Source organism: Triticum aestivum, chromosome 6A, assembly GCF_018294505.1.
Source record: "Triticum aestivum cultivar Chinese Spring chromosome 6A, IWGSC CS RefSeq v2.1, whole genome shotgun sequence".
Lineage (NCBI taxonomy): Eukaryota > Viridiplantae > Streptophyta > Magnoliopsida > Poales > Poaceae > Triticum > Triticum aestivum.
This window is the reverse complement of record NC_057809.1, coordinates 196,339,814-196,366,667: the sequence shown is the minus strand read 5'-3', so window position 1 is coordinate 196,366,667 and position 26,854 is coordinate 196,339,814. Positions and strand designations below refer to the sequence as shown.

The following is a 26,854-nucleotide window of genomic DNA, read 5'->3' as shown; positions in this document are numbered from 1 at the left end:
TAATTTTGGAGTTACAAGGATTGGATGTGATATTAGGCATGGATTAGCTATCCATGTATGGAGGAAATATCGATTGTGCTAGTAAGTCAATTCTACTCACAACCCCGGAGGGAAAAAGGATCAAGTATGTGTCTAGGCATGCGCCAAGGAGGACCCAAGTAAATTCTCTCTCGGGAGTTGTTCAGGGAGAAGTGCCTGTTGTGAAGGATTACCCGGATGTATTTCCAGAGGAACTACCAGGCATGCCGCCAGATCGAGACATAGAGTTTTTGATAGAGATGTTGCCAGGCACCGGACCAATATCGAAGAGACTGTATCGGATGCCCGCAAATGATCTGGGGGAAATTAAGAAGCAGATTAAGAAGTTATTGGAGAAAGGTTATATCCAACCCAGTTCATCACCGCAGGGAGCCCCAGTGCTCTTAGTTGAGAAGAAGGATGGATCTTTGAGAATGGTTGTTGATTATCGGGTGTTGAATGAAGCGAGGATCAAGAACAAGTATCCACTACCGATGATCAATGATTTGTTTGACCAGTTGCAAGGAGCTAAAGTATTCTCCAAGATTGATCTTCGATCAGGATACCACCAGTTGAAGATTCGAGAACATGATATACCTAAGAAAACCTTTACCACAAGGTACAAGCTATATGAGTACACTATCATGTCATTTGGATTGACTAATGCCCCTGCCTATTTTATGAGTATGATGAACAAGGTGTTCATGGAGTTTTTGGATAAGTTTGTTGTGGTGTTCATTGATGATATTTTGGTGTACTTGAAGAATGAAGAGGAACACAAGGAAAACTTGCGGTTAGTTCTCGAGAAGCTCAGGGAACACCAACTATATGCCAAGTTTAGCAAGTGTGAGTTTTGGTTGAAGGAAGTTGGATTTCTTGGACATGTTATATCAGGAGAAGGTATAGCCGTAGACCCTACCAAGGTTCAGTCTGTCACTGAGTGGTTGGCACCCACCTCAGTTGGAGAGATCCGAAGTTTTCTAGGACTCGCAGGATATTATCGGAGATTCATCGAGAATTTTTCCAAGATTACGAAACCCTTGACAGAGTTGTTGAAGAAGGACACCAAGTTCAAATGGACCGAGGATTGTGAGGCCAGTTTTCAGGAGTTGAAGAAACATTTGGTTACAACCCCAGTACTGATTCTTCCGGATATATGCAAAGATTTCCAAGTGTATTGCGACACTTCTCGCTTGGGACTTGGAGGTGTACTTATGCAAGATGGAAGAGTTGTTTCATATGCCTCATGGCAGCTTCGACCTCATGAGTTGAATTATGCCACCCATGATTTGGAGTTAGCAGCCGTAGTGCATGCGCTCAAGACCTGGAGACATTTTCTGATTGGAAACTGTTGTGATGTGTACATGGATCACAAGAGTTTGAAGTACATTTTTAGGCAGAAGGAGTTGAATCTCAGGCAGAGGAGATGGTTGGAGCTCATAAAGGATTATGATATGAAGTTGCATTATGACCCAGGCAAGGCCAATGTTGTAGCAGACGCTTTGAGCCACAAGAGTTATGTCAATACCCTCGTAAGCGGAGGATTACCGCAGAAGGTAGTTGACGATCTCAAGGAACTACGTTTGGAGATAGTTCCAAGAGGTTTTGTTTCAGCAATGGAGGTTCAGTCTACATTATTGGGAAAGATTCGAGAAGCTCAGAAGGATGATAAGGAAATCGCTGAGATAAAGGAGAAGATGAGCAAAGGAAAAGCCAAAGGTTTTTGTGAGGATGAGAATGAGACTTTATGGTTTGAGGATCGTGTATATGTGCCCAATAATGTGGAGATTAGGAAGTTAATACTTCAGGAAGCTCATGAATCGCCATACTCGATTCACCCCGGAAACACCAAGATGTATTTGGATTTAAAGGAACGTTTCTGGTGGACCAGTATGAAGAAGGATATTGCTGAGTATGTAGCAGTATGTGATGTATGTCAGAGAGTGAAGGCAGAACATCAGAAGCCAGCAGGATTATTACAGCCTATGCCGATACCCGATTGGAAGTGGGATAAAGCTTGCATGGATTTCATCATCGGACCCAGGACCCGATCGGGATATGAATCAATCTAGGTAGTTGTAGATCGCTTGACCAAAGTGGATCACTTTATCCCCGTGAAACCCACCTATACAAGCGCGAAGTTGGCTAAGATATATATGACCAGGATCATATGTAAGCATGGAGTTCCGAGGACCATCGTATCAGATAGAGGGACATAGTTTACCTCGAAGTTTTGGAATCAGCTACACCAGACTTTGGGTACTAGGCTAGAGTTCAGTACAACCTTTCATTCGCAGACCGATGGACAGACAGAGAGAGTCAATCAGATTATGGAGGACATGTAGAGAGCTTGTGCGCTAGATTATGGATCTAGTTGGGACGATAATTTTCCCTACGCAGAGTTCTCATACAACAACAACTATCAGGTGAGTTTGAAGATGGCCCCTTTTGAAGCTCTGTATGGAAGGAGATGCAGGACACAGTTGATGTGGGATGAAGTTGGAGACCGTCCGTTGTTTGGACCAGATTTGATCAAAGAATCTAAAGACAAGGTTAAGTTGATCCGAGATAGACTGAAGGTAGCTCAGTCTAGGCAGAAGAGTTATGCCGATACAAAACGCAAGGAGGCAATCTACGAGATTGGAGACAGAGCGTATCTTCGTGTATCACCACTCCGAGGAGTTAAACGATTTGGGGTTAAGGGAAAGTTAGCCCCGAGATTTGTAGGACCATACCGAGTTCTGGAACGTATGGGAGAAGTTGCCTACAAGTTGGAGTTACCCGAAGGATTGTCAGAAGTTGCCTACAAGTTTAGATTTGATCAAAGAATCTAAAGACAAGTGCCAAGATGAGATGGCCGATATTCCTCTAAGAGATACAGTGCCCCTGGAAGCAATTCAGTTGGAGAGTTACCTGACCTACGAGGAGAAACCCGTTAAGATTCTTGAGTTTGCCAGCCGAGTTACACGCAGCAAGCTTATCAAGTTTTGCAAAGTTCAGTGGAGCCACCATACCGAGGATCAAGCCACCTGGGAAAGAGAAGAAGGCCTATGAAAAGACCACCCGCACCTATTTTCTAGCCAACCCGAATCTCGAGGGCGAGATTCATCTTAAAGGGGGTAGGTTTGTAACATCCCAATTTTCAATTTGGATGTTATACATAGGTCATCATACGCATATCATATTTTTTTGCATATTTGGTTGTGATCCTAGAAATCTTAAGTAACTCAAGGACCCAAGGAGAGAGTTGGGGATTTCATAAATTTTCATATTTCAATTTTATCAAATTTGTAAAGAGGATCAATTTGATTTTAATATTTTTCTCTTCAATTATTTCCAATATTAAAAAATAAAAGAGAGAAGATAACATGACTTCTTCAAAAGAAAGGAATATTGGAGAAGAAAATTTAAACTCAAATTAAAATTTTATTTGGATTTTATGTGCTATTTTATTTGAATTAGAAAAATATGCATTTTTTAAAAATTGCATTATTAGGCCAAAAAATGTTCACTTTGTTCTAAAAAATAGGTTTAGACGGTGAAAATTGTTTCTACCATTTTTAGAATTTTTTATAATTTATTAGGATTTTCTTCGGGCGAAACTTTATTTTAAAAAAAAGTTTCACGTCCGACTGGGCCGAAGCCCAGCCGAGCTGGCCGGCCCGCCAGGCGTCGTCGCCTTCCTCCCGCGCCGCCGCACGGACGCCAAGGAGTCCGGCTCGGACTCCCCATGGTCGCCCCGCCCCGCAAGGCAGTGCCCCCCTCGCCCTTATAAGCCGCCGACCCCTGCTGCCGCCCGTCACTTCGCCCCGCCGTCGCAAGCCCCGCACCACCGCCGCCCGCCGCTAGCGCTGCCCACCGCCGCTGCCTCGCCTCACCAGCGCCACCGCCCCGCCGCCCGCGCAGCGAGCCGCCGCCACCCCTACCTTACCCGCGCCGGAGCCGCCGTCATTGACCGCCGCCGCCGCCGAACCGGTAAAACCGATCTCGGTTTCCCCGGTTTATCTTCCGGGTTTTTTAGAAGTTAGGGTTTTCTTTCGGTTTTCCGGTTGGATCTAAAGTGCGGACGTTCGTCCGTTATTACTCTGTAGCGAATGTTTTCATTCATTATGGTTTCACAGCGAATGTTCGTTCGTTGGGGTTTTTCTTTTATTTTATTTTGGGCCAGGGACCTGTCCGCGATTAATTTTTATCACATATCAGTCTCTGATCTTCAAACCCTCACAACTTTTTGCTTGCTTATCCAAATCCAGTGAAACCAACGCCAAAATCTTCGTCTTGTTCCCCTCTTTCCAGATAACCAACTTGAACATGGTTTTGACAATTTAAAATTTGGTTGCAAGCAGATTTGAATTCGAACTTCTTTTAGTCGTAGTTTGAGTTTCGTAGCTCCGATTTGGCTGATTCTTTTTGCAAATCGAAGCTCTTCAGTTAAAATTTCAGTTTGGATATTTTCATTTGAGTTTATCCTTGAATTTTATGCTTGATTGCTTTTGTATGCTACTGTTTGTTCATGATAGAGTTTCCGGAGTGCGAAGCGTGCTACTACGAATCACTAGGGTTTTCAGATCGTCAGCAAGGCAAGTAACACTTTGATCATATCCTTTATTACCTAGTTTTTATGCATTAGTCTCAATCCTCAAACATTGCATGAGTAGGACCTGTTTAACATGTGGGTATTGGGAAGTAGTTGTTGAGGTAGTACCTATTGCCCTTTTATTCAAACCTTGGGAGTTACTACGTTACGCTTATTATTCATTGCTATGCTATGCTCGTAGACGTGGTTTGGTTTGAGTGATTCATGATAGTTGTGAGTATTATTATGAACTAAGGGTTTTACTTAAGGTGGCTACTTTAACACACATCTGGGTTGATTGGTTTGTGGGCACCTGGGGAAATCCAGTGTTGTCCAAAGGAGAATCTCGGGGTATCCGTGTGATCTTTCCCATGGTTCGCCACCCAGGCTCAAAGGGATCATTATGTTATTCATACTGGAAACTTCCGTGTGCATCCATAAGCCATTATGGGCTCTGGCATAGTTGAGTAAGTTGTGGGAATCCTTTACATGATGGGCTAGCAGATGTAGGAGATTGTAGGTGTACCAGCCTATCTATCGGTTAAGGGGACCTCTTCGGAAAGACTGTTTCTCGGTCATCCGTTTCTCAAACATCATGTAGTGCGAGAAATACAACGGAGGAGATTGAGTATTGTGGGGAAAAGTGCGCAAACCTCTGTAGAGTGTATAAACTAATCATGGTTAGCTGTGTCCCCCGTTATGGACATCTTGAGTACCTGGTGCTTGAATTACTATGTTGATCTCATCACTTTACTTAATTAACTTGTTGGGTTAATGATTATTAATTTTGGGATTGAGATGGGGTTACCATTCTCAATGTTTTTCAACAAACTTTGTAGTTAAATAAAATATATTCCTTCCTTGTAGGGAAAAGCTAGCTGTATGCAAATGATAACCATAGAGCCCCCACCAACCATATATGCATATAAGTTATAGCTGTTAATTGTCCATTGCTCTATAGTGTTATCTTGCCAGCATATTCCATGTGCTGCTGACCTACACAGGCTACAACATATTATGTTACAGAGTTTTCAGACAAAGAGTAAGGTGCGCTAGGTCGTTGTCGTGCACCCAGCTATGTCGTTGGAGTTGATGGACTCATTTTACCTTCGAAGCTTCCGATGTTATCTTCATTAGATGGCCTTCAGCCATATTATTGTAATAAGTACTCTCTTTGAGACATTCGATGTAATAAGTGTGATTGAACTCTGTTATAAATCCTTCAAGTACCGTGTGTGTCAGCATTACCGATCCATGGATGGCACTTATACACAGAGATTTGACCGTTTGAGGTCGGATCGCTACAAATCTAATATTTCCTTCTTTCATGTGAATAATTGGACCAATCGTTCTAAGGAAAGGTCTACCAAGAATAATAGGACATGTAGGATTGCAATCTATATCAAGAACGATGAAATCTACGGGCACATAATTCCTATTTGCAACAATAAGAACATCATTAATCTTTCCCATAGGGTTCTTAATGGTGGAATACGCAAGATGCAAATTTGAAGAACAATCATCAAATTCACGGAAACCTAACACATCACACAAAGTTTTTGGAATCATGGAAACACTAGCACCCAAATCACATAAAGCATGGCATTCATGATCTTTAATCTTAATCTTAATATTAGGTTCCCACTCATCATAAAGTTTTTTAGGAATAGAAACTTCTAGTTCAAGTTTACTTTATGGGATTGCATTAAAGCATCAATGATATGTTTAGTAAAAGCTTTGTTTTGATCAAAAGCATGAGGAGAATTTAGCACGGATTGTAACAAGGAAATACAATCTATCAAAGAGCAATTATCATAATTAAATTCCTTGAAATCCAAAATAGTGGGTTCATTGCTATGTAAAGTTTTGACCACTTCAATCCCACCTTTACCAATTTTTGAATCAAGATCTAAAAACTCCCAATCATTGGGATGCCTTCTAACTAAAGTTGACTCATCTCCAGTCCCATCTTTATAAAGATTCATATTGGCAAACAAAGACTTAATAGGAGACACACCAATCACTTTTAGATCTTCATCATTATTATCATGAAAATTAGAAGAACACGCTTTCACAAAGCAATCTTTTTTAGCATGCATCCTAGCGGTTCTTTCTTTGAACTCATCAATGGAAATTCTCATGGCTTTGAGAGACTCGTTGATATCATGCTTAGGTAGAATAGATCTAAGTTTCAAAGAATCAACATCAAGATAAATCCTATCCACGTTCCTAGCCAGCTCATGAATCTTAAGCAATTTTTCTTCAAGCAAAGCATTGAAATTCTTTTGAAAATTCATAAATTCTTTAACACTAGTCTCAAAATCAGAGGGCATCTTATTAAAATTTCCATAAGAATTGTTGTAGGAATTACCATAATTATCAGAGGAATTACTAGGAAGCGGCCTAGAATTAAAATTTCCTATATATGCGTTGTTACCAAAAAATTTCCTACCAATTCACATCCATAGATTCATTATTATTCTCAACCAAAGTGGACAAAGGCATATCATTAGGATCAGAAGAAGCACTCTTATTAGCAAACAATTTCATAAGTTCATCCATCTTTCCACTCAAAACATTAATCTCTTCTATCGCATGAACTTTTTTATTAGTAGATCTTTCAGTGTGCCATTGAGAACAATTAACCATAATATTGTCTAGGAGTTTAGTAGCTTCTCCTAAAGTGATTTCCATAAAAGTGCCTCCCACGGCCGAATCTAAAAGATTTCTAGAAGCAAAATTCAATCCAGTATAATTTTTTGCATAATCATCCATAAATTCAAATCATGTGTAGGGAAATTACGTATCATTAATTTCATCCTCTCCCAAGCTTGTGCAACATGCTCATGATCAAGTTGCTTAAAATTCATAATATCATTTCTAAGAGAGATGATCTTAGCGGGAGGAAAATACTTAGAGATAAAAGCATCTTTGCACTTATTCCAACAATCAATGCTATTTTAGGCAAAGAAGAGAACCAAGTTTTAGCACGATCTCTAAGTGAAAACAGAAATAGCTTCGATTTAACAATATCATTATCCACATATTTCTCCTTTTGCATATCACAAAAATCAACAAAGCTGTTTAGATGGGTAGCGACATCTTCACTAGAAAGCCAGCAAATTGATCTTTCATGACAAGATTCAGCAAAGCAGTATTAATTTCACAAGATTCAGCATTGGTAAGAGGAGCAATCAGAGTGCTAATAAAATCATTATTGTTGGTATTGGAAAATTCACATAATTTGGTATTATCTTGAGCCATCGTGACAAACAATCAATCCAACACACAATCACACAGGAGGCAAGTGAAAGGAGACGAACGGAAAAAGGGCGAACGGAAAAGAAGCGAATAAAACGGCAAGGGTGAAGTGGGGGAGAGGAAAACGAGAGGCAAATGGCAAATAATGTAATGCGAGGGATAAGAGTTTGTGATGGGTACTTGGTATGTCTTGACTTGGCGTAGATCTCCCCGGCAACGGTGCCAGAATCCTTCTTGCTACCTCTCGAGCATGCTTTGGTTTTCCCTTGAAGAGGAAAGGGTGATGCAGTAATGTAGCGTAAGTATTTCCCTTAGTTTTTGAGAACCATGGTATCAATCCAGTAGGAGACTACACGCAAGTCGCCTAGTACCTACACAAACAAACAAGAACCTCGCAACCAATGCGATAAATGGGGTGTCAATCCCTTCATGGTCACTTACGAAAGTGAGATCTGATAGAGATAATAAGATAAATATTTTTGGTGTTTTTGTTGTATAGATTGAAAAGTAAAGATTGCAAAATAAATATTAAACTAGAATTGTAGATCGCAAACTTATATGATGTGAAGTAGACCCGGGGGCCATAGGTTTCACTAATGGCTTATCTCAAGATAGCATATATTATGGTGGGTGAACAAATTACTGCCGAGCAATTGATAGAAAAGCGCATAGTTATGATGATATCTAGGCATGATCATGAAAATAGGCATCACATCTATGTCAAGTAGACCGAAACGATTCTGCATCTACTACTATTACTCCACACATCGACCGCTATCCAACATGCATCTAGAGTATTAAGTTCATAAGAACAGAGTGACACATTAGGCAAGATGACATGATGTAGAGGGATAAACTCAAGCAATATGATATAAACCCCATCTTTTTATCCTCGATGGCAACAATACCATACGTGCCTTGTTGCCCCTACTGTCACTGGGAAAGGACACCACAAGATTGAACCCAAAGCTAAGCACTTCTCCCATTGCAAGAAATATCAATCTAGTAGGCCAAACCAAACTGATAATTCGAAGAGACTTGCAAAGATATCAAATCATGCATATAAGAATTCAGAGAAGAATCAAATATTATTCATAGATAATCTTAATCATAAACCCACAATTCATCGATCTCGGCAAACACAGTACAAAAAGAATTACATCGAATAGATCTCCAAGAACATCGAGGAGAACTTTGTATTGAGATCCAAAGAGAGAGAAGAAGCCATCTAGCTAATAACTATGGACCAGAAGGTTTGTGGTAAACTACTCACACATCATCAGAGAGGCTATGGTGTTGATGTAGAAGCCCTCTGTGATCGAATCCCCCTCCGGCAGATCGCCGAAAAAGGTCCTCGGATGGGATCTCACGGGTATATAAGGTTGCGGTAGTGGAAAAGTGGTTCCGTGGCTCCCCTCGATGTTTTCAGGGTGTAATAGTATATATAGGCGAAAGAAGTAGGTCGGTGGAGCTGCGAGGGGCCCACGAGGGTGCGGGGCGTGCCGCCCTACCTTGTGGCCGCCTCGCTGCTTCCTTAACCTCCACTCCAAGTCTCCTGGATTGCGTTTGTTCGAGAAAAGATCCTCGCGAAGGTTTCGTTCCGTTTGGATTCCGTTTGATATTTCTTTTCTGCGAAACACTGAAATAGGCAAAAAATAGCAATTTGCACCGGGCCTTCGGTTAATAGGTTAGTCCCCAAAATAATATAGAAGTGCGTAATAAAGCCCATTAAACATCCAAAACAGATAATATAATAGCATGGAACAATAAAAAATTATAGATACGTTGGAGACGTATCAGTGGAAGACTCCATAATATCTTCTCCAGCTTCGTCTTCATAATCGTCATCGCTGTCGGGGTCGAAGTCTGTGTCGTCTAGTATGATGTAGTCTTCAGACGAATGTCCACTCCAGGCTCGGGCTTCACCACGGGTATTCCTAGCTTCTTCTTCAGGTCTTCATTCTGTTCCAGCAATACAACAATTTCTTCTTCGTATCCATCATGTGTAGCCTTGAGTTCCTCTTCTAGCTCCATATTACGGGTCATCACCTTCTTCGTATCTATCATGTTAGCGCACATCTGGTTCTCATAACGACGAATGTGCTGGTTCAACTCCTGTATGTAAGATGCAATAGATTTATCCTTCCTGGTGCGAATCATCTCCCATTGCTCATCTCGTCGTCCACATATCTGGTAGGTGGTGTATTTAATATCCTTGTTGTAGACCTCTCCTATGCGTCCAATGGCGATATGGGCGGCCATGCTCTTTCCTAAACTCCAGGTTGGTGCATCAAAGGAAAACTCGATGGGCTCGGTAATTGGTGCAAAAGTCCTTCCTGGAACACAAACTTGAATCGTCTAACTCTCCTCTTCTGGTAAGGTGGCGGTGAAGGTTCCGGTGAAGCTTGGTATGCCGATGTTCAGGTACCTAGTGACTTCCTTCAAGTGTCATCTGAAAGGGGTGTCGTCATCCGGTTGAGTGAACTTGTTCCTTGGGTCCGGCATCTATAGTGTAGAAATAGAGAAGAGTTAGAAATGAGTAGAGAAGAATAATCATGTGGCTTTTCCTAGTGGTCGCGTCCTACAGTCAGCGTGTGCTCTGATACCATCTTATAGCGATCCGATCCCAATGGACCATAGTCTTTGTGCTTAAGTGTCATCCCTAGATCGGTATTGCTGACACACACAGTACTCGAGGACTTATAACAGAGTTAATCACACACTTATTACATTGAGTGTCTCAAAAAGAGTACTTATTACAATAATATGGTTGAAGGCCATCTAAATAACTTGCGGAAGCAACGAAGATATATGAGTCCATCCAACTCCACGGCAAAATTGAGTGCATGACAACGACCTATCGCACCTTACTCTTCGTTTGAAAATTCTGCAACATGATATGTTGCAGCCGTGTAGGTCAGCACATGGAATATGCTGGCAAGATCACACTATAGAGAAAATGATGCAATAATAACTATCACTACATGCATATTTGGCTGGTGGAGGCTCTAAGTTTAATTTTGCATAAAACTAATTTTTCCCTACAACAAAGGAATTAATTTTATTTACTAGCAAGTTTATGCCATTATTGAGAAGGTTCCCCCAACTCAATTCCCAAAACAATATTAATAACCCAACAAATTCATTAAGTAAAGTGATGAGATCAATCAATAATTCAAATACTAGATACTCAAGATGTCAATAACCGTGGACATGGCTAACCATGATTAGTTTATACACTCTGCAGAGGTTTGCACACTTTTCCCCACAAGACTCGCCCGCATCCATGATCGGAAGATCGAGACATAGCCTTTCTGAAGCATTAACTCTTTACTTTGGGTAGACAGTACCACCTACTTTCCCCTACATCTTCTAGCCTACCACTGAAAAAGGTCACACAACTTACTCAACTATGCCAGAGCCCATAATGGCTTGTCGCTGCACACGGAAGTTTCTGAGCATGAATAATATTATGATCCCTTTGATCCCGGGTGGCATTCCATAGGATGATCACACGGGTACTCCGGGATATTCTGATGATCGGAAAACCGTAGAGATTCATAGTAGCAAGCTTCGCACTTCGGATACTCTAGCGTAAACAAGCAATAGCACACATAAGCACTCCATCATAAGATGCAAAGGTAAAACCAAATAAAAAGATCTAAACAGAAAGTACAAGTGAAGAGCTTCCATTTGCAAAAAAAAGAATCAATCAAATCAGAGATACGAAACTCAAGTTACGATCAAAAGAAGTTCAAATTCAAATCTATTTGAAACCAAAATTTTAAACTTTCAAATACATGTTCAAGTTGATTATCTGGACAGAGGAGATCGTAACAAAGAATTTGGCATTGGTTTCGTTGGATTTGGATAAACAAGCAGAAAGTTGTGATTGTTTAAAGATCAGGGCCTAATCTGCAAAGAAAATATTTACAAATAGGTCCCTGGCTGAAAATAAACAGAAAAAGAAAAATCTAACGAACGAACGTTCGCTACAGAAACCTAACGAATGAAACTGTTCGCTATCGAAGACTAACCGACGAACGTTCGCTAAATAGATTAACCTAAAAATAAAACCGGGTTTAGAAAAGAAAACTGAAAAAAACCGAATCGTGGTTCGGTTTTAAACCGGTCGGCGGTTTGAGCGGATCGGGCGGTTCGGCGGCGGCGGCTCTGGTGAGGCGGGACGGCGCGGGGCAGCAGCGAGGCGGCGAGCCGCGGGGGACGGCGGCGGCGGCGCGGGCTAGCGGCGAGGCGGCGAGCGGCGCGGCAGGCGGCGGGAGGCGGCGCGGGCCACGGCGACGACTGATGAGGAGGAGGGGCCGGGTCTCGGCTTTTAAAGAGGCCGGGAGGGGCGCGACTTGGAGGAGGGTGACGGCGGCGTGCGGCGCTCGGACTCCGGCGAGAGTCGGGCTCGGGGACGACAGGCGAGGCAGCGCGGCTACTGGGCCGACTGGGCTCCAGCTGAGTCTGTGCGAAGAACTTTTTTTAATAACACCACGACGAAAATTCAAAATAAAATTAAAAACCCCTAAAATTGCAGAAACAATTTTCACCATCCCCTCCTAAAATTTGGGACAAACTGAACATTTTCTGGGCTAAATGCAATTTTTTTAAATGCAACTTTTTCCCTAATTTAATAAAATTCAAACGAATAAACTTGCAATTAAAAATCAAATAAAAATATTTTTATTCAAAATTAAATTTCCAATATTACCTAGCTGTTTTGAAGAAGTCATATTATCTTCTCTCATTATTTTATTTAATTGAAATAACTGGAAAAATAATTTCGAATAAAATCACTTTGATCCAATTTACCAATTTTAAAAATTTTAAAATGGATTTTTGTGAAAACCTCTAACTCTCTCAATTGGTCCTTGAGTTGCTTAAGGTTTCTAGGATCAAAATTCGAAGTAAAACAAATTCAGAAATGCACAAATTATGGATCCATATGATGACCTAATGATTAACATCCAAATTGAAAATTGGGATGTTACACCTTGCGAGGTTCTCTATCTGTATGAAGCCTTTGGACCATACGAAGCCTTTGGTCTGGGGTTTATCTTCTTCCCTGGTGTTGTCATGATGACATTCACGGGAAGCTTCTTAAGACGACTTTTAGGTACCCAGATCTTCTTCAAAGGTGGCCCATTCCTGCAGTTAGTACCAATAAACCTGGCAAACACATCACCATTCTGATTTTTGAACATCTTATTATTGGAGTCAAAGGACTCATCAATGATAATGGAGTTAGCACAAGTGAAGCCAGATAAAGTAGATGGATCTATTGAAGGACCCTTTGCAGCAACCCATGTGGTTTTGGGCTACTGGTTTGGCTTCTAGTAAGAACCATCAACATTTTTTTCTCTCGAAACCAACACCCTCTTTCCTAGGGTTTTGGTTCAGAATCTGTTTCTTGAGGACATCACATAGTGTCTGATGCCCTTGGAGGCTTTTGTACATGCCTGTTTCGAGTAATGTCTTCAACCTGGCATTCTCATCAGCAATAATAGTGGTATCCTCAAGCAAGGGGTTAGTTACCACATGAACAGTTGAAGATATTGCAACTTCAAAAGCATTAGAATATTCAATAATAGAGACAACATTGTCATGCTCAAGGCATTTTAAACATGGTGGCACAAAATCTTCCTGAGCAAAACTGATCTGTTGAGCGAGTAGTGAATCGTTCTCTTTTTGAAGATCTTCATGATATCTCTCAGTTTCTCTAAATCTTGCTTTCTTTGAAGATAATCATAGGAAAGCTTCTCATGAGTGGCTGAGAGGGTTTCATGACGACTTTAAAGTTCTTCGTACTTAACGCAAAGATTGTTTATGTCTTCAATTAAGGTCTGAGTTCGATTCATTTCCTCGTCCAACAGGTCATTGCTTTTGTCTAGCAATTTTTGAATGTGTTCCATAGTAGTTTGTTGTTCAATTGCAATTTTAGCAAGAGTCTTATAGCTGGGTTTGGATTCACATCCAGAGTCATCTTCACTGGAGGTTTGAAAGTAGGCATCGCGTTAGTTTACCTTGGCACCTCGTGCCATGAAGCAGTAGGTTGGAGCAGAGTCGTCCTTATCATTGGCTTCAGTGTCGGCGGCGTGACCATTGTCTTCGGTGTTGAAGATGGACTTGGCGACGAATGCCGAAGCTAGAGCCAGGCTTGCCACACCTTAATCAGACTCCTCCTTAGACTCCACCTCTGCCTCCTCAGAAGCAGACTCCTTCTCTGAATCCATCTCCTTGCCAATGAATGCACGAGTCTTGCCAGATGAGCTCTTCTTGTACGATGAAGACTTCAAAGAAGACTTTGAGGATTTCTTCTTCTTGTCGTCAGAATCATATTCCTTGCTCTTCTTCTTTTTCTTGGCTTCCCTGTCCCATTGAGGACATTCAGATATGTAGTGACCTGGCTTCTTGCATTTGTGGCATGTTCTCTTCTTGTAGTCACGAGAGGAGGCCTCATCATTCTTGGAACTGGATCTTGAAGACTTTTCTAAGCAATTCTTCTTGGAGAACTTCTAGAACTTTCTCACAAGCATTGCTAGCTCTTTGCCAATGTCTTCAGGATCATCAGAACTGCAGTTAGATTCTTCTTCAAATGAGGAAACAACCTTTTCCTTCAAAGCACAGGATCGACCATAGTTGGGGCCATAAATATCTCTCTTCTCAAACACCTGGAACTCATGTGTGTTGAGCCTCTCAAGTATGTCAGACGGATCGAGATCTCTGAAGTTAGGGCATTCTTGAATCATCTGGGACAAAGTGTCAAATGAGCTGTCAAGTGATCTCAGAAGCTTCTTCACAATTTCATGCTTGGTGATCTCAGTGGTGCCAAGTGCGCGAAGCTCATTTGTGATATCGGTGAGGCGATCGAATGTGAGCTGGACATTCTCATTGTCATTTCTCTTGAAGCGGTTGAAGAGATTGCGAAGTACATCAATCCTTGAGTCTCTCTGAGTTGAGACGCCTTCGCTAACCTTGGACAGTTAGTCCCAGACTAGCTTCGCAGTTTCTAAAGCACTCACACGGCCATACTGTCCTTTGGTCAGATGACCACATATGATGTTCTTGGCGGTTGAGTCCAGTTGAGCGAACCTCTTGACATTAGCAGCGGTGACACCTTCACCGACCTTGGGAACGCTAGTCTTGATGACATACTAGAGGTTGATGTCAATGGCTTCAAGATGCATGCGCATCTTATTCTTCCATTAGGGGTAATCAGTGCCATCGAAGATGGGGCACGCAGCGGAGACCTTGATTATCCCTACAGTCGATATAGCTAAAACTTCAGGTGGTTAAATCAAATCACACATAACAAGGAAGCACCTTGCTCTGATACCAATTGAAAGTGCTAGTTATCGACTAGAGGGGAGGTGAATAGGCGATTTTTTTTTAAAAGTCTTCAAAAACACGAGGTCTTTGAAGATAAACAATCAAATGAAGCCTATATGATATGCAGCTAAAGATAAAACTACTCTAGACAGGCCACAGTCAACTAAGCACTGTAACGAAAGCACGAGGACTTGGAGCAGCTAGGTAGTACAGATCGGAATGGAAGACAGTATGAAGCCAAATAGGAAATAGTCTTCGCACAGTAAAGTCAATCAGTTTGGGCAAGCAAGCAAAGACTTCACAAAGACAAACTGAAATGTAAAGGAGGTGAAGGATAGAACCAATAGCTTGGTAAAGACAAGGATTTGGTAGACCAGTTCCAGTTGCTGTGACAATTGTACGTCTGGTTAGGGAGGTTGAGATTGAACTCAGAAGACCACATCTTCATCTTATTCCCCTTGAGCTAAGGACACCCAGTTCTCGCCCAATCACTCTGATAAGTCTTCAAGGTAGACTTTCAAACCTTCACAGACTCCGTTCACCGGCGATCCACAATGACTCTTGGATCCTCAGAACATGACGCCTAACCGGCTGGAGGATACACAATCCTCAAGTGTAACAAGTCTTCAGGTCACGCAAACAAAAAGACTTCAGTGATGCCTAACACTCTTTAGCTCTGTGTGTTTTGGGCTTTCTCCTCGCAAGGGTTCTCTCTCTCAAAGGCTTCAGAGGTGGGTTGCTCTCAAACGACAAAAGCCGTGCACTAACTCTGAGCAGCCAACCAATTTATGGTGGAGGGGTGGGCTATTTATAGCCAGGAGGCAACCCGACATGATATGTCTGAAATGACCCTGGGTCACTACGGAACCGAGACGTGTCCAACGGTCGGATTTCAAACACATGTGGTAGCTTGACTTGGGCTACAAGCAAAGTTGACTCATCCAACTTTGGATAGAATTTATTCTTATTGTCTTCACTCGGAGACATAGGATTTTGGGTCAAGCATCACGTCAGCCTTCTGACTTTGTTCACTTGGAACCCACTTAACAGTACAGTGGTTCCTATGACTCAAGAAAGAAGAAAATGAAACTATGAAAGAAACTACGTCTTCGCACTTCATAGTCTTTACGTGAATGTCTTCACATATTATTATCTTCAATGTGAATGTCTTCACGAACCAACATTGTCTTCAATGTCTTCATACATTTTTAGGGGTCATCTCTGGTAGGTAAACCGAATCAATGAGGAAATTTCTATCTGTGTTATCCTGCAATTCTCACAAACACAATAGTCCATCAACCATGTTTGTCGTCAATACTCCAAAACCAATTAGGGGTGGCACTAGATGCACTTACAACTACAATGCTCGCCCTTCTACTATGGATGACTTTAGCAAAAGAAAAAAAAACCAAATGATGATGTTTTCTACAACTAAAGTTGCCATCCAAAAAAAATCAAATATAAAAAATCCGAAACTTGCCATTCGAAAAAGAAGTTGCCATGCTTGATAACTAAAATTGCCATAAAAACGTTAAAGGGACAGTAGTATCCTCAGCCCACTAGGGTTCAAGTCCTGGTGCTCGCATTATTCTTGGATTTATTTCAGAATTTCCGGCAATGCGCTTTCAGTGGGAGGAGATGTTTCTGTCGACGACGAGGCGCCTACGGTGACTTCGTACATCTCAAGATAATATGCCGGCTCAGTGTCTCAAAGATGCTCATAAGGATAGGATATGCGTGTGTGCGTTCATAGGGATGAGCGTATGTGCGTATGTATGAGCACTTACGTTTGTATCGTGTTTAAAAAAATTGCCATAAAAAAACATTTGGAGTTGTCGTCTGTTCCTGCTACACATGTGTCACTTATTATGGTCTTAGATCATGAAAAACTTTCTAAATAGGATCATATGGTGCTAAGCTTTTTAATAAAGAAGTTTAAATATGTGATTTTGGCCTATATCAGCCCCACGACCATCAGCGGCGTCATCAATCATCAGATTAGACGGCTGAGATAACGACAGGATAATCGAGTCTGAATGCGCAACAATGTCCCCACATGTCAGTTAAAGCCTCGGCAGCGCATGGAAGGGATTGGACTTGGCACTTGGCAGCCACGTCCAGCCCACCGCACCGACAGGTGGGCCTGGACCCTTTGACCCGCCTCGACGTCGGTGCCGTGCCGTGCCGCCGCGAGCACACAAATCCCAAAATCCGAAAGAAATCCCAACATAAAGAGGCAGGTTTTAATTCTCTCCTTAAATCTCCTCTCCCTCCTCGATCTCCCGACGAGATTGTACTCGCTCCCGGATCGTCGCCGGAGCGTCTCCTCGACCAGGTGCGTGACCCGTCGCCGCCGCTCCCCTAGGATGTTCGTCTCGTCAGATCACGCATGGTTTGGTTGGATTTTGTTTCCTGTTGAGTATTTGAGGATGCGTGCGTTGGTTCGCTTTCCGTTTCCTCGTCGCGGAGATGGATCGATCGGTAGAGACGACGAGATGGATCGAGGGATGGGAACTCGGCGGTAGATACGTTGCGGCGGTTTTGGCCTCTCCCTTCCGCTTCCTCTCTCCGTCGAGTCACGTGGCCGTCTCGTTCGCGCCGTAGGGCTTGAGGGCGGGTGCCCGTCCTCGAGATTTGTGCTTCCGTTGATCAGTCGACAGGTGGCTTGGCATCTGTTTCCAGGCGGGGACGATTGGTGGGGGCGGGGTGGTGCGTTGGTTCGCCGCCGATACGGTCGGTGTCAGTGTGGCGGTGTAGGGATGATTCTGGATTCGAGGGTTGTGTGACCACTGCAGCAATCCTTGCTGCTCGCAGAGCACAGCACACAGCTTGTTATATTTGTCTCTTTTTTTACTGAAAAAATAACTCATATCTATTCTTGACTCGTTCCTCCAAGGGACGAACCTCAGTTGCATGCTCCAAACCATCTCGTGTTTTGAACACCGGTGGCTCGGCTTGTTTGATCTCCGACAGCTGTCTGCTTGCATCTTTGGTATGGTAATGAAACCTCTGCATCTCCTATGCACATCATCAACAGCACCATCTCGAATCATTTCGTGCACTATCCCAGCATCATCTAAACTTGATTAAAATCACCTCACCGCATATTGCCTCGATGTTCCCGACGGGCCAACCTTAAAGCGAAGCAGATCTTTAGCGCAGCTCATTGATATGCAACGCAGTGCACCGGCACCGCATCGAGCGCATACAAGAAAGCCGGCCAGCCTAGCTTTCACCTTGTCGAGGTCCAATTACGTCACCGAGTCAAGGAACTACAGGAGTCCAAGTGAGCTCCATCAACACACCACACATGGCTTGGTACTCATGGCGTTCTGCTTGCATGCATTGCAACCTGCACCAATATAATTAAAGTGTGTGCACTACAGTGTTGTTCTTTGTCTTAGGTAGTGCGGCCCATCCGTGTGCCGACTCATTGCTACGTGGGCCAGGGCGCAGGCCTCTCAAAAGCGAACCATGCACACACCACACATGAGTACATGACTAGATGGAAAGAATTGTGCTCCACGAAAATTGCACCACTATCTTTGGAATCCTAGAGTCCTAGATACTTGCATCTAAGCGCAGCTAATGATTCATTTCATAGGAACAAGAGCATACCGACTGGAATTTTGTATGCCTTGGGGCAGCATAGTACTATTGTTTATGACTGTTTGACTGGTACTAGTATGTTATATCATGTGACTACGTATAATTTAACGCTGTCCCTCGATTTGAAAATATATGCAAGTTTAGATATGAAAAGTACATGAATATATTAATTAATAACAAATAAATTATGGAGCTAGAACATATAATTTATTTAGTAATATCATTTTCATTTCACCAATGACAATAATATAATAGTGCATATTTTCCCAGAATGTTAAGAGTTAATAGTGCATATTTTAATTTAATGGTGAAATGTACTTTTCCTAGGACTCAATTAGTGTCAACACCTGCTAAAATATATACCCCATTGGATATATATTAAAACTATTAATTCACATCCTGCTGAACAGTCGAATGCAGAGTTTTTCCCCTTGTTATTTTAAAGCCCAGTCATGTGTTGGTTCCACCACTCAACAACACGTAGTGTAGGGCTGTTGAAGGTTGTCCGCGTTCCAAGCAGTCTTGATCATAGTTTTACTGCGCTTGGTAACACGAAAGCTAAAAGCTTGAGCTGTTCTTCTTGGATGTGCAAAAACAAAGAATCAAAGCATGTTAGGGGCTATCAAGTGATCTCACTTCCTTTGGAGTTCGGTCATGGTCATGCATGGAAGCACTTCCCTAGGAGAGAATCCAAGTTAGCTTTTGCCCCTCAGTTTTTTTCCCAACGACTCCATGATATGTATTTGCTTCCACTTTCACTTGACCCAAGAGAATGGAATGGAAGAGAAGCCATATCATCCTATGGTTTTGAAACCTATATGTGGGCTCCAAGCATCTACTATCACCAGTACCAGTACTAGACTACTAGTACACTGCTAACATATGAGAGAAACATTTAGATAAAAAGCAAAAGTAAATGCACTAATGTAAAGCCTCAAGGATGAGCACAGCAAGTAAAGGGCGAGGGAAACTGCAACAAAGATGCAAAACACAACTTAAAATAAAAGGAAGGTGAAAAGAATTCTAAAGAGGGTGGTCAAGGCCACCCTCGGGGACTACTACTCTGTTGATTTCAGTCTATCTTCATTGATATTCATACATTCTCACCAGTTATTTATCAGCCCTGCTCCCATTTGCTTTATTCCATTAATCATTTTCATCTCGGTATGTGCGTGGAGGGCTAATTATATGATGATGCCATCTTTCTCTGTGTTCGAAAATATCCTCTCAAGTCCTGCTCTTTGAACGAAAAAGATAAAGTCTAGTGCTCAGCACTTACAGCGTAGCAATCCATTTGTCTTATGTCCTGATTTGATGATTTGAAGTGATACTTCTTTTTTTACTTATCTCCTATCACTATCATGATTTTATCTAGCAATGCAACTATCTGTCCACATCCTTTGCATTTGGATTAGACAAAAGTGCACCTCTGTTGTGGATATTTTTAGAGGGCCATTTATGTACACATGACAAGGGTGTGTTATCGTTAGCCTCTTAGGGCCCATTTGGAACAAAAGGAAAAACATAGGAATTTAGAAGGATAGGATTGTTATAGGAAAAATTCTTTCGATGACAAGATTTATTTGATTGGTCCAAGTAAATTGACCTCAGAACTGGTTAGGAGTGAGACAGATCCAGCAAGGTTCTATTGATCATGTCCCCAACCAAGCAGTTGTATGTACCTTATCTTGGGGTATCTTTCTTTTGCTTTACTATCAAGCCAGACGCAAATGACGATTTTAAAGTTTTCCTCAGGATACATGACATCTCAAATCCCGTGTTTTTCTTTTTCCTTTTCCTATGTTTTGAGTTCTTATATTCCAAATGACAATTTGTCCTTAAGCGAGGAACCACAAGGCCCAAATAGAAATGGTGCATGAATGAATTGCCGAAAAGTTCTGAATATGCTCCTCCCCCCATCCCCACCCCTAAGGAAAATAAAAGAAAATAAAATCTGAGTTATTAAGCAAGCAAGTATGTTCCACATATTTTTATGTGCATCAGTCCTTCAATGTATGAAACTGAATCATAAATCATCTCCACTGGAAGGTTTTCTCTCTGAAGAATAGAAGTTTCTTGTTTGTTAAATTTCCCTAGTGTTGGTTTCTCTGTCACTTTCCATTATATGAAATAGCATTACATTTTTTCTCTAATGTAAGATCTTTTCTCTGAAGAAAAGAAGTTTATCATTTTAAAATTCCGGTATTATTGTTTTTTTTATCACTTGCACATCATGTTGATTCTTACATCCTTAAGTTGATGAAAGCTTTATGCTCCTTTTTCTCCTTCCATTGTCTCGAATATTCACTCGGTGCTACTGCTACACAGTCACCACATTCATGGTTGTTCCTTATCTCAATCTTAGCTAGTCCATTGTCGTGGAATGCTAGATAGAAACAGATACAGACACCACGAGAAATGAAATAGATAGCATTAAGTCGATGTGATGTTGGTGGTTGGAATGGATTCTATGGGCTTTTCTCAATTATTGCTAGTAAAAGACAGCAAAGTTAGTGTCGAATAATAGCGATGTGAATAGCCTTTTTTAGTGGTAAGAATCAATAGTAACATAGCAGAAAATATATCCCAAGTTCAGAATGATAGCCTCCAATCCACCATTCTTGACACCTCATATAGACCTATACTTGTTCTGTTAGGATAAAAAAAATGCTGATTTTAGGTTTATATGCTTACTCTAGAATTGGTCCTGTACATGCAGTATTCGGTCACACGTGTGTGAATAGTACTGGAGCATCAAGTTCCACATTTGCTCAACCGAGTGTGATCTTCTGCATTATTAGGCAAAGTTAATTAGAATTTACATTCCTTATCGTAGATACGGCTTGTGGCTTCGGAATCAGGTAGAAAAGAGGGTGATGTGTTGTCCCTGGGACAATGGTATGACAGGAAATCCTGTCACGGAGCAGTTAAACCAATGACCTCAACCTTGTCCAACTAAATCATATCCATTCTTGCTGTAAAAGTACTTTTGCTGCGCTGGTTAAACACAGATTATTTATAAGGCGGTACATATCCAGTCTGAATTATCCTGGAAGAGTAGAACAATAACCATGGGGTACAATCGAAAATTGCTCTTTTCCTTTGGTCTAAAATTGTTCATTTCTACCTTACAAAAACTGCTGTTGGTTACATACTCAAATTACAGCTGTGCCTTTTTGTTATTATGTGACATACGTACCCAAAAACTTCACAGGTTCTGAAACCATTAGATGTCTCTAGCAATGACCTGCTCCTTGCCCAATAAAAGTATTACCCAACAGTGCGAATCAGACCTGAAGATGTATTGTCTTTTTCATGTTGAAGTTTGTGAAATGTTAGTTGCATCAGTTTTGTGGAACTGTGTTCTTATGAGACAAATAACTTTTGACTCAAGTCGTACTGATAGAAAAAGGGGGGGGGGGGGGTGGTTTATAATTATGAATTCTGATATAATTCCTCCTTGCTAAGTTTTATTTGAACTGTCAATGGTTGAACTCCCTTGTTTGAAGTGTTATTTAAAGAATTTTTTGACTAAAAGTGTGGTCTGAAACTAGTGTAGAACACTTCCATTTATCCATTAGCATTTTTTGGTTTCACTTTCAGTGGTGTGCCGATGTTGTCCTGAATTTCCATATTACTCCACTCTTGCCATTTCACACCTTTGCTTCTGGATGCATCAAAGTTGAAAATATTATAATCAGTATGCAACAAAAACCAGTAACTGTGCATGTTAAATTTCCTAAGCACAAGAATGCGCGCAAGTGCACTTCCCTCCACCCCATGTCTCAAAAGATGTTTCCAAGGCAGGCACAGATGCAGGTTAAAGGAGGCATTCAAACTCCTTATAATTCTTTTGCCCTTTAATGGCTTTCTCTTCTTTTCTTTTCTTTAACTCCCCTCTTCTTTCTAGTTTTACGCGATTCCCTTGTTCTTCGCGGGCCAAAGCGCACCTAGAATCAAAGGCACAAGGATAGCTCACCCTCGGTTTCAGCATCCCCTCCAAACGCGCTATAAATACCACTGCACATACGCACCTTGCTGCATCACCATTTCACCTCACAGCACTTCTCATCTTGGAGCTCAGCAGCACAGCATCCAAGCTTTTTCTTCGGTAATTTAGCTTCGCCTGCCAGTCCGTCCAAACACCCCGCCACATGTTTTTGGTTGGATTATGTTTCTTGACTGGGCCGAGACACTAGATCAAACTTGGGCTTGTTCAAGTGTGTTGTTTTTGTTATTCTGTTTGATCATACCACCTTGTATCTGACGGACTATCCATTTGGCATTGCAGGCAAGATGAACAGGAAGCCAGGAGACTGGGACTGCAGGTCGTGCCAGCACCTCAACTTCAGTCGCCGGGACCTATGCCAGCGCTGCAGCGAGCCACGCAGTGCCGCTGACCGTGGCAGCGTCGGTGGTGCTCTTGGTGGTGACTACGCCAACTTTGGCGGCCGTGGCGGGGGTGGTTCCTCCTTTGGTACCGGCTTTGGTGCCGGCTCTGACGTCCGCCCGGGCGACTGGTACTGCACCTGCGGGGCGCACAACTTCGCCAGCCGCTCCAGCTGCTTCAAGTGTGCTGCCTTCAAGGAGGAAGCTGCCGTCAATGGTGGCGCTGGTGGCTTTGATGGTGACATGTCACGCTCAAGGGGCTTTGGCTTCGGCGCTGTCGGTGGCATGGGCGCCGGCATGGGAGCCGGCGCGGCCGGTGGTCGTGCCAGCCGCCCTGGCTGGAAGTCTGGCGACTGGATTTGCACCAGGTGCGTGTTGCTTAAACACTGTCCTGTCCTGTCCTTTCCTTTATTTGGGTAGCTTCATGTAGTTAAGACTTAACGTTAAACTATGCGTAGAGAGTAGAAAATCATTTTTACTACTCCTTGTGTCTGGATATGCTGCACATGGTACGGACACCGTACAATACTTTGTTTGTAGTTTGGCCTATCCTATCGTTCCTTTGCTTCTAGTAGTATATATCTTCTGTCCCTGCCACTCCCCCCTGTTTCCGGGTCCCTTTTTTCCTGATAAAAAGAAGATATCAATGCACGAGAAAACAAGTAGCAATAGATTTTCAGTAGGTGCCACTCACCGACATGACTGTCGTTTAATTAGTAGATAAGCTAGTAGATGTAGGTCGTCTTTATGTACAAGACCGTAAGTATTTTGGTTTGTGCTAAAGGTGTTGTATTTCTGCTGGCTCTGTGTAGGTCTGGATGCAACGAGCACAACTTCGCCAGCAGGCAGGAGTGCTTCAGGTGCAACGCACCGAGGGACTCCGGTAGCGCCACGCCATACGAAAATTTCTTGTAAACTATCAGATCCATTTCATGCCCCCTTGACTCGGCGTTGGATGCCCCGGTCTCTAACCATGTATCGTGTGCATCGGTTTGCAGGCACTGAGGTGTAGGAAGGCCATGGCGGCGGCGATGAGCAGAAGCAGCAAAGGGTGTCCGTGTCCTGCGATCGTCATCATCATCATCATAAGAAGAAAGTAGAATGCAAAGAAATCCTCCTCGAGTGCATGCTTACTAGTTTTGTCTCTTCCCGTTTTAGATTTGGTTGTCATTTCCCATTTGGGACCGTCCGTCCGTCCGTCTGATCGATGATGACTAGCTATGTTTACCGTTTTATTATTTCCGTTCCTTTCATCAAGTTTGCAGTTCGAGTTATGTAACCCAAAGACGTATGCTTGCTTCACAAGTATTATTGACTAGTAGTACTATTGCGTCTTAAATTCCGGTTAAGCTGAGATTTGATTATGTGCGCATGTTCATTGCAACCCGTCTCGCATGTTATCTTTTCCTCTGGAGAGACAATTTTTTTTTAACCTCAACTGGTCGTAAAAAAAAAATAACAAAACGAAACGGAACGCATCACGTGTATGCAAGTGTCAGCGCCGCGCTAACTTAATTTGTGCATGCACGACCCACCGTTTCTATCTACTACCATAACAAAAATCGCGCTTCAGCACGTGCAGAACACATTCCTCGCGGCGACACGAAAACCTGCACGCGGCCCAACGGCAAGCTAAAGACATGCCCCGTCTCGCACTGTCACAGTAGTGCATAGGATGCCCTTGTCGTCTTTTACCATGGCCAATGCCATATCCATATGCACCTGCATGCATGTGCCGGCCGGCCAGGTGCGAGAGATGCCGGTCAAAAGCGTCGCTCGTCCAGGCAAGTTTCCGGCCCTCGCGGCGGGAGGCGTCGGCACCAGGTCCAGCGGATTGGCTACGGCAGCTCCCGCTAGATTCCCGCCTTCTTCGGTTATCTCGCCCTCGCCTCGCTTTATACATGGCCTCAGCTTTGGCTCGCCGCTTTCCTTCTTTCTTCAGGCCTCTCCTTTGGTTTCCTTGTCTCTTTGTAGTAGTAGTATGCATGGCTTTTATCGTGGGGAGGAGGAACCAAAGGCGGCCGCCCGGCCCGGGGGTAGCTAAAGCCTTGCCGCTGCTGCAGACGCTGCCTTTGGAGGCACCGTGTCCCGTTGCTTGACCTCCTTTGCAGTTGCGCGCGACGGCGAGTGACCACCACATTGCACGGATTTTCAAGATGATGGCCACACCAAAGGACGGACTAGTACTAGTGGCTTTTGGAGGAGCGGGGTGGCATCGTGGAGTTCACTTGAATCCCTAAACTCGAACCTACTGCTACTACTACTGAAGATGCGTTTCCCCCCTTTCGGATGGTTTTACTGCCTACTTGCGAGCATTCCTGAACTTATAGGATTCTAAAAAAGGGATACCGTGTCTTGTAATATACTCCATCTGTTTCAAAATAAGTGTCTCTCCCTCCGTCTCAAAATAAGTGTCTCGACTTCATATTAACTTTAATATAAAGTCGTATCAAGATTGAGACATTTATTTTAGAACAGAGGGAGTACTACTTATAACAAACAGTTTGAAAAACTTGCACGGGAATTATGTTCGAATTTGAAGAGAGAAAAAAACAATTCTGCCTCCTATCTATGATACAAAGGCATGCCCCATACGTTCAAACGTTATTGTTATACTTCATCTTTTTTATAATGTAGTGTATATAAGTATTTTGTAAGAATCAACCCTCACAAACTTTGACTAAATTTATGGAAAAAAATATTTACATCTAAAATGTCAAACATGTATCCTCTTGTCGCTGCCATGGTTGGAGATATCACGCATCTCCTGTCCGGACGGCCGCATGAAATAACGTTGATCAAACGTGAGCAAAACAAGGCTAGCCATGCCCTCACCCAAATGGGCCGTTTGTTCCCAAAACAGCTGCATGGCTTCGTAGTGCCCCTGATGAGGTCGACGTTCTTTGTCGACAGGAATGTAATGACTCTGGTTAATTAATTAATGTTTTTTTAGCCGCAAAAAAGATTCATTTTTTTAAACCGGGCGAATCCCCTTTCCATTACTTGAACATAACGGAAATACAACCAAGTTCAGCAAATAGGACGGGAGAGAGGAAATCGGGTTCAAGCATCGCCGGGAAACCCACCATGAGTACTCGCCATCGAGATTACTCACCATGGGGCGAAAACCCGGCGACACTATAAATCCAGGACCCCAACGTCTAACACACAGTTTTAACAAAAGACCACTGCTCACATCAGAGCAACATGCTCCACGGCAACCTCACGCAGGAGGTATCTCGATCAAAAGCGATAAAGCAAAAGTCGCAGCAGATCATCTTCCTTCTTCTCGATCTCCTTTCTCAACGCACTCCTCCATCCTGGTGCGCCGTTGCGCAGATCCTCATCATGTGAGACGCATTGTTCTTCAGCAAAGCTCCTCCAGCCCTCAGACTCGCCGCGTCCTCCTACTTCATCAGTCCTGCCCAGTAACAAAGAAGTGCACATGCAGAAAAAATGCATTCAAACGGGGTTTTGAGAGGGGTGTGCTCAAAAGTAGCTCGATTGCGGCAGGTCCAAATAGCCCAACATAGAGCTGCAATGCCCACCGTATAAAAGACATCGCCACCCGGGAAAAAAGTATAACACCAAACAAAAGCCTGCCACAAGTTGTTAGGGCATAGGTCTGTGCCAAACATGCACCCAACTACTCTCCAGGTAACTCTG

General features: G+C 42.8%; 1 protein-coding gene across 4 annotated transcripts; it reads left to right on the top strand.

The window, feature by feature from the left end:
* Nucleotides 1-17,299: 17,299 nt before the first annotated feature.
* LOC123127248 (RNA-binding protein cabeza) lies at nt 17,300-24,566 on the top strand. Of its 4 annotated transcripts, none has more exons than XM_044546854.1 (4): nt 17,300-17,525; nt 23,091-23,556; nt 24,001-24,071; nt 24,187-24,566. In XM_044546854.1, exons 2-4 carry the CDS (start codon nt 23,096-23,098, stop codon nt 24,198-24,200), a joined length of 546 nt encoding a protein of 181 aa, XP_044402789.1. In that variant the 5' UTR covers nt 17,300-17,525; nt 23,091-23,095; the 3' UTR covers nt 24,201-24,566. The 4 variants fall into 4 exon arrangements, with proteins under 4 accessions (XP_044402789.1, XP_044402787.1, XP_044402788.1 ...); XM_044546852.1 differs by having other exon boundaries at nt 24,001-24,099; XM_044546853.1 differs by lacking the exon at nt 17,300-17,525 and adding an exon at nt 22,752-22,910.
* The last annotated feature ends 2,288 nt before the right edge of the window (nt 24,567-26,854 follow it).